The 13704-nt window shown below is 40.0% G+C and overlaps 1 protein-coding gene across 1 annotated transcript in view; it reads left to right on the top strand.

Annotated features, from left to right (window-relative positions):
• The window catches only part of DNMT3A (DNA methyltransferase 3 alpha), a 118274-nt gene that overhangs the window by 55024 nt on the left and 49546 nt on the right, over positions 1 to 13704 (top strand). Inside the window, exons 5-6 of the mRNA XM_070932175.1 lie at positions 3922 to 3968; positions 8393 to 8539. Of these exons, the coding sequence (XP_070788276.1) occupies positions 3922 to 3968; positions 8393 to 8539 (194 nt within the window). The remainder of the gene's footprint in view (positions 1 to 3921; positions 3969 to 8392; positions 8540 to 13704) is intronic.

Here is a 13704-nt window from a genome sequence, read left to right as displayed (position 1 = left end):
CATCTCAGCAGTGCTTGGCTTGGCTGCATTGCTTAGTCTCCAGTAACTCTAAGCTCTTGCTGCAATGTTGTTTGGCCTAATCTGAATAAAGTGAGATTCTCTATGTGGAGCTTGCTGGCCCAAACAGAGTAGACATGCTGAAGTTGTGGTTATAGTGCAGCTTTATTAATTGAAGCAGTTTTTGCATTACTTTGGAAAGTGAGACATCTTAAAGCAGAGTAAAATAAAGTAAAATAGCATTTAAAATGCAGATGTAATAATTCAAAAGTCCAACAAGCTCTTTATTTAAAACTTTAAAAAGAGGGAAGGGAACTCATCACAATCCCAAGTTAAAATGCTAATACTGAAGTGCCATCAATTGAAAATAAAGTGTATCCCCATAGCACAGGAACAGAAAAGTATCTGATTCTGGAATCTAAGAAATTCACATCTGGTGGACTCACTAATTTCCATCCAGATTCAATCTTGATTTCCAGATAATAAAATTATAGAGTTGGAAGGAATCATTAAGTCATTGCCATCCCCCTTTTTCCACCTGCATCTTTTATGCAGCTTTGAATAAGCTATGTGTTTTGTTTGCTGCTTGGCTTTTTTCTCCCTTTTTGAGGCCCCTCAAGTTTGCTTTCCATTCTGTCCCTTCCTTCTTCCCCATAGCCAAAAAATTGGTACTTTGATATAAACCTGCAAGGAGGTGAGTTTTCATAAGAAAAAGATAGAGGCTCTTATAGCAAGAGGTGAATAGAAGAGGCCAAGCCAACTCATTTTAGGACAAAGGAGACAGAATGGTGCTCTTTCCTCTTCCCTTCCCCACATTAGATCGCATTTGCCAGCTTGCACAAGCCTCAGATCTGATTTGCCTGCTGGGCTTCTCCTAAGTGCTCACCTGCATTTCTTCAAGTAGTCCAAGAGGCTCCCCAGCAGGTAAAGGGAGCTGTGTTTCCTAGCTCTTCAGCTCTCTAGAATGAACGTTGTCAGCCTTTTACTGGCTTCATTTGTTTAGTAAATTATACTTTATCTTTTTATATAGCAAACATTCTATTCAATTTGCAACAGTTAAAAAAGCTGAAGAATTTTAGGAATTGTAAACTATGAAGATTGCTAAAACAAACCTTAACGTCAATTAACAATTAATAGTTTGGTGGAAGAGGTGCATCTTTATGGATTATTTTGAATTTGGAGAATGTCCCTGCAGCACTACAAGAAAAGGTTCTCTGTGAAAGGGCCTCTCCCTAAGGCACAGGTGTCAAACTCGATCACGTCACGTGACGTATCATGACGTTTTTTGCCTTTGCAGAGCCGGGGTGGGCATGGCCTGCACGTAACATTTCCAGCCCAGGGCTGCCAGTTTGCCCTAAGATGGTTTCATGACATTAAAAATAGCAATAGCACTTAGTCTTATATACTGTTTCACAGTGCCTTACAGCCCTCTCTAAGTGGTTTACAGAGTCAGAGTATTGCCCCCAACAATCTGGGTCCTCATTTTACCCACCTCGGAAGGATGGAAGTCTAAGTCAACCTTGAGCTGGTCAGGATCAAACTACGACAGAGCCAGCCTGCAATACTGCCTTCTAACCACTGCGCCACCAATCAAATCCTTTTGACTGCTGCCAGAGCAAAGACAGATGAAGGCATTAAAGTCAGAAAAGGTGTGATCTGGATGCTTCTATTAATTATGATTAGTAATTTCTTCAACAGAATGGGTTCTATACTTGGTTGATTTAGGAGGATTTGGGATGTTTCAGTGATTTCTAAAGGAAATGAAAGGAAATTTAGCTTCCTTCCTTAACTTTCCTTTCAATCCTTAGCTCCCCTCATTTTTAGTTGACATAGGCAGTTGCTTATGGATAGGGATCGCAGCCTTTCATTTAGCAACCATTTAAAATTACAACTGCTGTTAACTGCCTGTTGTGGGATGACCTCTTCTCTCAGCTATTCTTACAGTTTCTAACAACATCATTGATTGACCTTTTCAACCCTGTTTTTCTCTTTTCCTTCTGCCCACCTGGTGGCTTTTCAAAATATCTACAAGGTTTTTGTTTTATAGTTTCCGTTGCCTGCTTTAATTGATACAATCTATTTATTTGCAATTTTATTTATTACTATTTTCTTTCTTTTTTAATCTGTATACTACCCAACAAGTCTCATCAGGTGGTGGAACCCAGATTATCTTGCTTGGGCTAAGAAATTAAATAGGCTTGGACCTCTTTAGTATTTGGATAGGAGAACCTCTGGATATCACAGTTGTAGGCTAAAGTATAGAGTAGAAAACCCATCCCCAAACGACAGCAATGGCAGTCCCCTTTCATACTGTTGCCAAGGAAACTGTGAAATCATTAGGATTCATTCTGACTTTAAGAAGTCTTTACCTTGACTTTATTGCCCAATGACTAAAATTGCAAATTATCTTATTCCCGTAATGTAATACAATAAAACTTGCATTAAATTCTTTAAAGCAGGGGTCTCCAACCTTGGCAACTTTAAGATTTGTGGACTTCAACTCCCAGTATTCCTCAGCCAACTTTGCTGGATGAGGAATTCTGGGAGTTGAAGTCCACAAGTCTTAAAGTTGCCAAGGTTAGAGACCCCTGCTTTAAAACAATACTGCAGAATGAAAGCTCACAACATGGAAAAATCTAATAAGAATAAGGACAGGTTTCAACATAAAAAGACTTACAAACTTGTAGGACAAAGAATCTTTACTGAGGCTGGAGACAGCCAAGTGGGAATGTCTTCTGGGGAAGACATTCCAGAGCTGGAGCATATCTACTGAAACTGCATCCTAGTTTTCTAGGACTTTCCAGGAAGAGGAGAGTAGAGAGGTGGAAGGACAAAGGAAAACAGTATATGTAGAAAAGAACAATCAATATCCTTCTAATTCCAAAAGTATGACTCTAGTTTAGCATTCTGTACCCACTAGACAAGAATGGGGAATGTTTTCTTAATTATCTTGCATAGTTTGCTTTCCATAGTATCCTTAATTGTTCCAACATCAATTTATATTCCTGCAAGTATGAAGAAACATTATATTTTTCCTGGAATATTATTCAGAGTACTTAAGGCTCACTTATTAAACATACACATAGCCCAAACAGGCTCAGCATACAAATCAAGGCTATTCTCAAAGACCCACAAGCTCAGAAGGCCCTGATTCTCCTTGCTGTGGTCATATAAATTATTCACACAGGAACATTTTTAAATGGGGTAGGAACTGAGCTTGGCTCTGTTTCATACTAGCTGGCCACCATCTTACATTATCCCAGACTTTTTAAGCCTGAGAAACAGAAACTGACAATCAACTTATCAGGAAATTCATCATCAAATTTTCCTAAGAGAGACAGCTTGGTGTAGTAGTTAAGGTAATGGACTAGGACCTTGGCAACTGGGATTTCTAGTAGTTTCTTCAACATGAAAGCTGGCTGGGTGACTTTGTCTAGTTGCTTAGATTTGAAGAGTCAGGAAAATTATGTGCATCACTTTGAGTTGTAAAAAAAAAATAAAGATGGGATATAAATCTAATAATAAATGCAAATAAAAGTTCAACTTTCAAGAAAAACATTTTAACGCATGTTGCTGAGAGTCTTCGCTAAATGGATGTTTTGAGTATATGTGACATGAAAATCTTGGCCAAAGGGAATGGTTGTGTAGACTACAGTACACGTAATATTGTATTTCAGTGTTAACTCTGAAACACTGTATTACTTATTCTCTACTCCACTCACCAATAATTGGGAAAACAGTGCCTCTGATGCTCAAAGGAGTTTAATATGCAGGTAGTCCCGTATTATCTATCGTGTGATATGGCCAAGAGACCCTGGGTTGGAGGTAAAGTGCTCGAAGTACATTTGATCCCAATAGAAACCATATGTTTGGCTCTTTGTAGGGTCCCATACTAATTCTAACCTCTCTTTCTGTGTTTTTTAGGCAAAGATGACAAGGAAGAAAACCACTACAACTCACTGAAAATGGAGGCAAGTATCGTGTGAGAATTTCATTGGTTGAGAGTAAAGTTACTTCTATTCCCAAGACAGCAATTGTTCTATGGGAAAATAAGTCAGAAGTTGAATTGCACATTTATGCAATAGTTATAGAAATTAGCATTCTTTAACTATTTCTGCCCTTAGTGGACATAGATCACAAAGTGGCACCAGAAGCTCAATTTTGTAGTATGCTGGTCCCAGTTGCCTCCTTAATTCAGGGAAGGCAGGGAAGCAGGGCTCTTCCTGTAAGACATTCTTTTGGTGAAGGCTAAGCCATTTGTTGTGCTCCAAGTCATTTATATTGTTTTAGGAGAATATAAAACATAAAAAGAGCCAAATGGGCAGGGTTCAGGATATTCTTCACATTTGCTCATATTTATAGGTATCCTCACTCCTGAGTTTGTGCTGTGCAACAGTAAAACAAGAATAGTTTTGAATCCTGTCAGTATCCAAGGATAGATAAACATGAAAACCTCACCCTTCCTTTGGCAAATAGAATGCCTTTGTAATACTTCCAGAATGTTCTCTTTGACTTTGAAAGAGAAGGGATGCAGGCAGCTGCTGAGCTACATTTATCCATTTTCTGAGTTGCACAGCAAATTGGACAGAGCCCTTACAAACAGAGAAAGAGCCCTGTTTTAGATGAAAATGAAGCCCCTTTTCATCAAACGATGTCATAACATGTACAAAAGTCCATCAGGGTTGGGTGGTTATAACACATTTATAAAAAACAAAGTGTATTTATGAAGTATTAATAGATCTGTATATGTTCCGTAACCTGAAACTTCTGTTTTAAGACAATTGCTTTCCCCCCCCCAAATTGATAGGTTGTAGGAGACAAAAAAAGGGATGTGGTGGCTCAGTGGCTAAGACACTGAGCTTGTCGATCGAGAGGATGGCAGTTCAGCGGTTTGAATCCCTAGTGCCGCGTAATGGGGTGAGCTCCCGTTACTTGTCTCAGCTTCTGCCAGCCTAGCAGTTCGAAAGCACATAAAAAATGCAAGTAGAAAAATAGGGACCACCTTTGGTGGGAAGGTAACAACGTTCTGTGTGCCTTTGGCGTTTAGTCATGCCGGCCACATGACCATGGAGACGTCTTCGGACAGCGCTGGCTCTTCAGCTTTGAAATGGAGATGAGCACCGCCCCCTAGAGGAGAGAACAAAAATCAAAACAAGCAGCATTGAACAAGCAGTTCTTTGCTGCTCTGTTGTTATTTTATTCTGTTCATTTTGTGTTACTGTGCATATAGGAAGAAAAGAACAGATTTGTAGTGAAAACAGCCTGGATCAAAAATGGGTGCATTTCAGAACTATTCAGAAAGTTTAACTACCTAACAAGCTAAACCTGAAAAGTTTAAAAACCTGAAGGAAAAAAAACACATTTGGAAGTGTTCTTATATTAACCAAATGGGCTGGATATATACATGATAAGCCACCCCACAATTAATCACATTTAACCAAATATACTGTATAAACACAACCAGTTGCCTGTCTGCTACATGAACAATTTTCGTTCATTTAGTCTAGAAGAAATTATGAATCTGGACTTCAGGAAATGGCATTGCAAACAAAAATGGACTATAGATCAGCTGTGGTAAAACATGTCATATCACTTATGGCCTAGTGCACCAAAGCAAAGTAAGATCTGCCTCTTTCCCCCTCTTGTTCTGGTATTCGATAGGCAACTGACCAGACATAACATTCTGCAGAGCAGGGGTGAAATGCTCCCGGTTTGGACCGGATCGCCGGATCCGGTAGCGATGGAGGCGGGTGGTTCGGAGAACTGATAGCAAAAATCCCTGCCCCCCCCCCCATGCCCAGCTGAGCCGCACAATCATCAGAGGCTTTTTTTTTTACTTTTAAAAGCATTTTTTCTACAACCTCATGGGCCGAAAAAATGCTTTTAAAAGTAAAAATAAAAAGCCTCTGATGATTGCGCGGCTCAGCTGGGATCATCAAAGGCTTTTAAAAGAAAAAAAAGTCTCTGCCGATCAGGCAACTGAGCTTGGATCGTCAGAGGCATGTAAAAGAAAAAAAGTCTCTGCCGATCAGGCAACTCAGCTGGGATCGTCAGAGCCTTTTGAAAGCATTTTTTTACAATCTCTTTGGTGTAGAAAAAATGGTTTTAAAAGTAAAAAAAAAAAAATTGCCATGCCCACCCAGTCACAATACCTCACCACCACCAAGCCATGCCCACAGAACCAGTAGTAACAAATTTTAGATTTCACCACTGCTGCAGAGTACCTCCTCTAATAGGCCTATAAGCTCTGCATCCCTAAAAAATTAGCATATAGGTAGTCCTTGATTTTTGACTGGGTATTTAGCAATTGAAGTTACACCATACACCCAAAAAGCTACTCACTCAGATTTGAAGTTACGATGTCTGCCCTTCCCACAACTTCTTGGGTGCTTGGAAATTGGCCAGCATTTACAACTATTTGCAGGATTCTGTGGTCACTTCACCACAATTTACAATATTTTTTGCCAGAAACGGCGTTCACTTCCAGTTTCCAGCACTGCCCCACAGCAAACAATGGATTCACTTAACAAGCCCCACAGAAAAGATTGTAAAATTGGGTCTGATCATGCGATGACTTGCTTTACAACTGTGATGACTCATAACTGAAATTGTGGACTCAATGATGGTTATAACTCAAGGACTACCTCTGTATTCACACAATACACCAAGCTTCAGATTTATAGAAAAGAATGACCCCAAAAGTAACCACAACCACAAGTTCAGTCATGTAATATATTTAACCTGGTTACTGAATTAACCATTTTCTGGATATTGACAATCTTTTAGAGCTTAAACACCAACAAAACCACATCTTGCACAAAAGCAGTAATTACATTGTACACTGTACATTGTACAGATCTGGTTGAGGCTGTTGTGTTCATTCATTCAGTACTTTCACTTCATAAATAATCAATAATCAGGTAGTCTTCAACTTGCGACCACAGTTGGGATCAGAATTTCTATTGCTAAGCAAGGCAGTTAAGTGAGTTGCACCCAATTTTACCACTTTTTTTGCCACAGTTGTTAAGTGAATCAGGCAGTCGTTAAATGAATCCCATTTTCCCCCCCCCATTGACTTTGCTTGTTGGAAGCCAGCTGGGAAGGTTACAAATGGCAATTATATTACCTCAGGGTATCATAAATATGCCTGTTGCCAAGTGCCTGAATATTGACCATAGGGATCCTGCAGTGGTTGTAAGTACAAGGACTGATTGTAAATAATTTTTTTCAATGCCATTGTAACTTTGAATCATCGCTGAACAAATGATTGTAATTCGAGGACTACCTGTAATAAATTCTTCAACAAAATCAACTTAACCTTGAAAATGGTAGGGAAGGGTTATTGTGAAGTGTCTGCTCCAGGCAGGCCAGTAAAAAGGTGCTTCTATAAAGCCATTTCTTCTAATCTCAATTCTTCAGAGAACTTGGAATTTTCAGACTAAAACATGATTTGTGCAGATGCTGCATTTGCTTCTCCTGCTGCTGAAATACCCAGCTTTTGGGTGCCCACTTAAAGTGCTTGCTAAGGTTGCTTTTATATTTATTCAGGAATGTCAGGCAGAAGAGGGCTGTAGGAGGTTATAAGACTAAATGAGTTACAAATCTAGTCTTCCATTCAATGCTCTGAGGTAACACTGAAATTATCAATCACATTTGAAATTTGAAGAGAGGCTAAGAAAGTGATGCATTTATGCAAGACACTAAATACTAAATACTAAACCAGGATTAGTAAAGTCAACATAACATAATACTTGTGTTTTTATATCTCATAGAGCCACAAATTAACACCCAACCCATTTAAAATTACTCTAGTGCATTGTATAAACACAGCCAAAAATAGGTAAGATTTGAAACTGATCGCTTGTTTGCTGTCCTTGATGGAAACTATTACCATAACTGTTCTTTGTTATACAGAATGAATACAGTTAAGACTTGATTTATTTCTATCCTTGAATCGCATACTCTGAATTGGAAATCCAGAAACATCAAATGAATTATAGTATGGGAATCTTAGCTTGTCATTTTGGCTTAGTAAAAGTAATTATTGGTTCTTTGGACTGTTTAGAGCAGGGGTCTCCAACCTTGGCAACTTGAAGACTTGTGGACTTCAACTCCCATAGAATTCTGGGAGTTGAAGTCCACAAATCTTCAAGTTGCCAAGGTTGGAGACCCCTGGTTTAGAGATGTTTGGCACCTGTAAACAATCCTAGGTCAGTAGTAAACAAAGCAAGACTTTTCTCAGAGCTGTATTTTCAGGGTTCACTATGATCATTCCTCATGACCAGTGGGAGCAAAATAGCAGGTGCATCTTTCTTAATTTCCCCAGAATATTTTTTCCTACACATGTGTCCATGCCTTGAAGTAGACATTCTTTATATCTCCCTCCTTCTCTTAGGGATCTCGTGGCCGTCTGCGTGGAGGACTGGGTTGTGAGTCCATCCTTCGCCCAAGGCCAGTGCAGCGTCTGACATTCCAAGCTGGAGATCCCTACTACATCAGCAAGAGGAAGCGGGATGAGTGGCTGGCCAGGTGGAAAAGGGAGGTGAGGAGGCGCATCGGTATAAATGTATAAATTTCCTTAGCTATGAAGGAAAACCTCCAAATGCCAATTAGATCTTAACTTTTCCCCAGCATCACCTCCTGAGAAGTTACTTCTGTTTCATGCTAATGAATATGTATTTTTTTTTTGTAATGTTAAAATACACAATTATTAGGAGAGTTAGAGCTAGATAAGGACTTGGTGTTGACCTATGGATAGTTTGAGAATGCTAAGGTTCTTTTCTGAACAGTTCCAGGATTCTCCATGGAAGATTAAAAATTTTTTTATAACAAATGGATACTAACTAGGTGAGACAGGATTATACATTAAACTTTAGAGACTTGTAGATAGTTGCTTCCTCATTGTGTGGCTTGGTGAGTGAAATGGCTGGGCCAGCTGAATGAGATAAGAAGATGACAGAGTAAACCATCCTCTTCCCTTGATAGGGAATTTCCAACTTTGTTTGAAAATACATTTTCTTCCTCATATTACAGCTTATTTATTTCGGGGGGGGGGAGCCATGGTGGTTTAAAGGAGACCAACCTATGGAGTAACACTGTAGTGGAAAGCAACAAAAACATGATTCTACACATATAGTACAGTGAAGGGTTGTGTTTGAGGCATAGGAAAACAGCTAGAAATGTGAGTGACTTCCCTCAGATTTGGACAATAAAGTGGGAAGCCATTTTGTGCAATAAGGCTGGCTCTGGGGTAGGGATTCTCTTGAGCATTTGCTGAAAAGATACTTGGAATGTGAGATATTATTATAGATGTCATTTATAAAGAGCTGGTAGTGTGTGTGGCTCCCAAGAATGTAGCGACAGGGATAAATTGGCTATAGAGGGAAAAGCGTTAGGAGGATTCCAGTATCTGCCTAACATTAGTTTTACAAAATATAGTAATTATTCTACAGTGTAATGGGACACTTTAATATGCCACTTGGGAGCAAGGGAGCTTCTGGGGAAATGTGGCATAGAGGCAGACCTCTAAGACTTATTGGTCCCTATTGCTTGCATGCACAGTAAATGAGAATAATTATTGTAGAATAGGTGAGCAGGTAGATTTGTGGGCGGGCAGGCTTTGATGATGTAGCGTGATGAGCTGGGTGGCGTGGTAGAAATTTCTTTCAGTCTTTTTCTTACTGGAAGCCAACTGTCCTTATCTACTCTATAGATTATCCTTCTTTTCTCACATACTGCTGTTCTGCAGAGTCTCTGTTCGCCTTCCATATTTGTTTGTGGTCCTGACCTAATAGCAATAGCACTTAGATTTATATACCACTTCACAGTGCTTTACAACCCTCTCTAAGCAGTTTACAGAGTCAGCATATTGCCCCCAACAATTTGGGTCCTCATTTTATCCACCTTGGAAGGATGGAAGGCTGAGTCAACCTTTGTTCTGTCCCCGTCTCACACACGCACACCAGGAGTTGACCAAGAGTTAAAATAAACCAACAGACAAGAATTTCCTTTGATAACAGAATTGGCAGCAACCCAGTGGCTGCTTGCCAATAGTCTTTACTTACAGAGGGAGGTTTATCTCCTCCGACCGAGAACATCAAAGTCCACAAAAGCCAAAGAATAATCAAGTCCAGTCCAAAAAATCAATCCAAGCAGAGCATATAACAAAGTTCCAGAAATGCAGAATGACTTGCTAGCTTTCCGTTTGTCCGTCACAAAGCCTGAATGGCCACCACACCCCCTTTTATCCCCTATGGGGTGTGGTCCAGTGACTCAGCTTAATCTCTGGCACGCCTCCTTCTCTGCTGCATGCGCTTGTCTTTCCGACGCTGTTGGGGATCCAGCCAAGACTTATCTCTGTCGCTGTCTAACTGCGGCTGCTCGAGAGTGCCTGGCTCCTGGCCTATCTCTTCTCCTGCGGAAGACACCTGAGGCATTGCCAGAGAGGAGGGTCCTGGAGAGGGAGGCCTTGCCAACTCCTCTCCTTCACTTTCAGAGTCTTCTCCCTCTGATAAAACGGGCTCGGGGGTCGGAGTCACAACAACCTTGAGCCTGGTAATATTCGAACTGCTGGCAATTGGCAGTCAGCAGACGTAACCTGCAATACTGCATTCTAACCACTGTGCCACCACGGCTCCTATCTAAGGCAACCATGTATCTACCCAAATAAATATTTAGACCACACTTGGTCTAGCCTCTCCTGCAATTGTCAGGAATGATACCATTAAAGCTAGACCCCTTTGGATGTTACCTAGTAGAAAACTGGGCTAAGTTGGGAACTTGTAAACAAAAGAATGCAAGCAGGCTTGTTTGTAATTCAATTTTCCGATGCATGTTGTCCCAGCTTTGCTGCCTTTTCCCTAATTTTAAATTTTGGCTTGGATTTTATTGTACTTCATTTAATTGTATTTTTTGTGTATGTCTGCGTGCGCCTTCAAGTCAATCTTGACTCCTGACAACTGCTTGAATAAATCCATGCAGTTTTCTGGACAAGATTTTTGGAAATGGCTTGCCATTACCTTCTTCCTAAGGTTGAGACAGAGTGACTGTCCCAAAGTCACCCAGCTGACATCCTGCCTCAGGTGGCACTAGAACTCCCAGGTTCCCAATTTCTAGTCTCGTTCCTTAACCACTAGTCCAAACTTGCTGTCATATAAACAGTTGAAAATAGGCTAAAATGAAATGTCTAAGATGCCTGAATTTCATTAGCAGTTTGTGTTCAAGGAAGGATAGTGAGGGATACTTTTAGACAGCATCCAGTTTAGACTCTAAATTGGGGGTGCAATCTTCTCTCTCAGTTGTCATGTCTATTTCTCTCAGTTGTTGCATGGATTTGCTCCCACTTTTCTTCGGATGCTTGTGTCAAAATTATGAGAAATATCACAACACTAAAACCTATGGTTTAAAAAAAAAATTCACAACTTAATTTAAACCAGGTTTCGTCATTGCCAGGTTGGAACAGATGGATTTCGGATTATACTAGAGTATTTATTGTTAGTTTTTTAGTTAGAATCGGGTTGTAGGCCTCCTCCTGAAGAGCTGGTGACATTCTTGTTTTTCACCCATTTGCTTGCCAACCTTGTTTGCTGCTGCTAAGATCCTTTGCTCAGCTGATCCCCTAATAGTTGTATAGAAAGTAATATTCTGATGCCATGTAACCTCATTCTCCTCTAAAACAGCTACAGCTTATTTCTCAAGAGTTGCTTGCGAGAGAGACAAATAACTTTTGAAAAGAGCTTTGCAATCTTCTTAGGAAAGTGCTCCAGAGGGAAGTACACTCATCAGCATGGAGAACTTTCTCTTCAGAAGGCAAGAAGATCTGCAATTTACCAAAATAGCCACTTGTGAATTAGACAGTTATCTGTAATTCTTCACCAAATATTTGAAAAAACTTTCACTATGTGATTTCTGATTATGGTGGATATGTGGAGACTGGTACAGTCAAGTACAGATTGGAATTGTGGTACCTGCCTTATTTTGGGCAAAATCAATAGTCCACCTAGTTAAACTTTGTCTGCTTTGGCAGCAGCCCTCCAATTTCGCAAGAAAGGAATAGCCTTTCTCAGCATCCTTTCACCTGGGGAGTTTGACTAATAAAGCAGGTGGTTATCACTGAGAGACAAACTAAAGAATATGTGAAATGTTTGGATTCATATTATGGATATAATACGTATCTGTATGTCAATTTTAGTCACTTTTATCCTTGCTGCAGAGGTAGAATGAGGGCAAGGGCCATGACATATGGTCTGCGTCAAAGAATCCTTCAATTTTCAGAAACATGCTGACTGAGGACAAATGAACTTGAGCCTTCATAATGAATTAACGCATTATTAATTGATGAGACTCTGTTATTTGGCCTTCTAAGGGACTCTGGTATGCTGGGAAGCCATGGTTTCTTATCTCTCTGCTCTATGTATTTGCATGTGTTTCTTTAAACTCTTGGTTTCACTGTAACATTTCATGGAGGCAATAACCAGAAAACCTTTCCATCACTTGTAAAACTTAAACATCAAACTACCGTATTTTTCAGAGTATAAGACACACCAGAGTATAAGACGCACCTTAGTTTTTTGGGCGGAAAATAGCAGGGGGGGGGATCTGCCTACCAGGTATTCATCTAGCTAGCGTCCTTAGTCTGGTCAGTTTCAGCACATTAGTTCGCTGGTTTTGAGTGCATGCACACATGTTTTTTATCCCCTGGTTGAGGATAAAAAAAACAGCTTCTAGAGCACAGCCGATTGTCGGAGGGAGCAGCAGTGAGAAAAGCAGGCAAAACGTGGAAAGTTGCTTCACTTGCTAGTGCCTCCTTAGGGTTGAAAAAAAGCTTCAAAAAAGCTACATTCGGAGTATAAGACACACCCAAATTTTCAGCCTCTTTGGGAGGGGGGAGTGTGTCTTATGCTCTGAAAAATACGGTAGTTAAGTGGATTAATTCTCTACGCAGCTAGCAGAAGCCACTTGATGTAAAAGAATCTAAGCTGCATTTTTCAAAGCTCTCACTAAACTAACCGTCTTGCATCTTTCATAATAGCATGTGCTATTTTGATATTTCTTTTCACAGGAGCTGGTCCAGACTCTTGTCCTTCAAGGGCTTCCTGAGTTTTTTTCATCCATGAAAACTTGGTCCCACAGATTAAAATATTGAGGCTTGAGATTCATTTTTAGCTAAATGCTAATATCCAGACTTTTTTTCTTCTTTGCTTTTGCTTATCTATCTTCCTTTCCACCACTTGTGGATCAGTTCCAGAAAATACCACTAGCTACTGCTTGTGCAAAATCATAATTTAGTTCTGGCACAGTTCTAAATTTAGAGCTTCATACTAGAAATAACAATCTTGATGGGCATTATAACCCTCCGGGCACATATTTGCAAATTATTTGATTTATTTACTAGGCTGTTTGTTTTCTGAACTTGCTCCAATGATGTGCTTGACTCTTATTCACCTTATTCTAACAGCAAATTTCCCATTTGGTTTTATTTATTTATTGGATTTTTATCCCATCTTTATTACTTTATAAGTAACCCAAGGCGTCGAACATTCCTAATACTCCTCCCTCCTCCTATTTTCCCCACAAGCACAACCCTGTGAAGTTGGTTGGGCTGAGGGGATGTGATTGGCCCAAAGTCACCCAGCTAACTTTCATGCTTAAACTGGGATTAGAACTCAGTCTCCTGTTTCTAGGCTAGCATCCTAACCACTACACCAA

The sequence above is a fragment of the Pituophis catenifer genome, unplaced genomic scaffold (genome assembly GCF_029215685.1).
Source record: "Pituophis catenifer annectens isolate HBS135680 unplaced genomic scaffold, rPitCat1.0.hap2 SCAF_1, whole genome shotgun sequence".
Taxonomy (NCBI): Eukaryota; Metazoa; Chordata; class Lepidosauria; order Squamata; family Colubridae; genus Pituophis; species Pituophis catenifer.
This window is presented reverse-complemented; position numbering and strand designations above follow the sequence as displayed.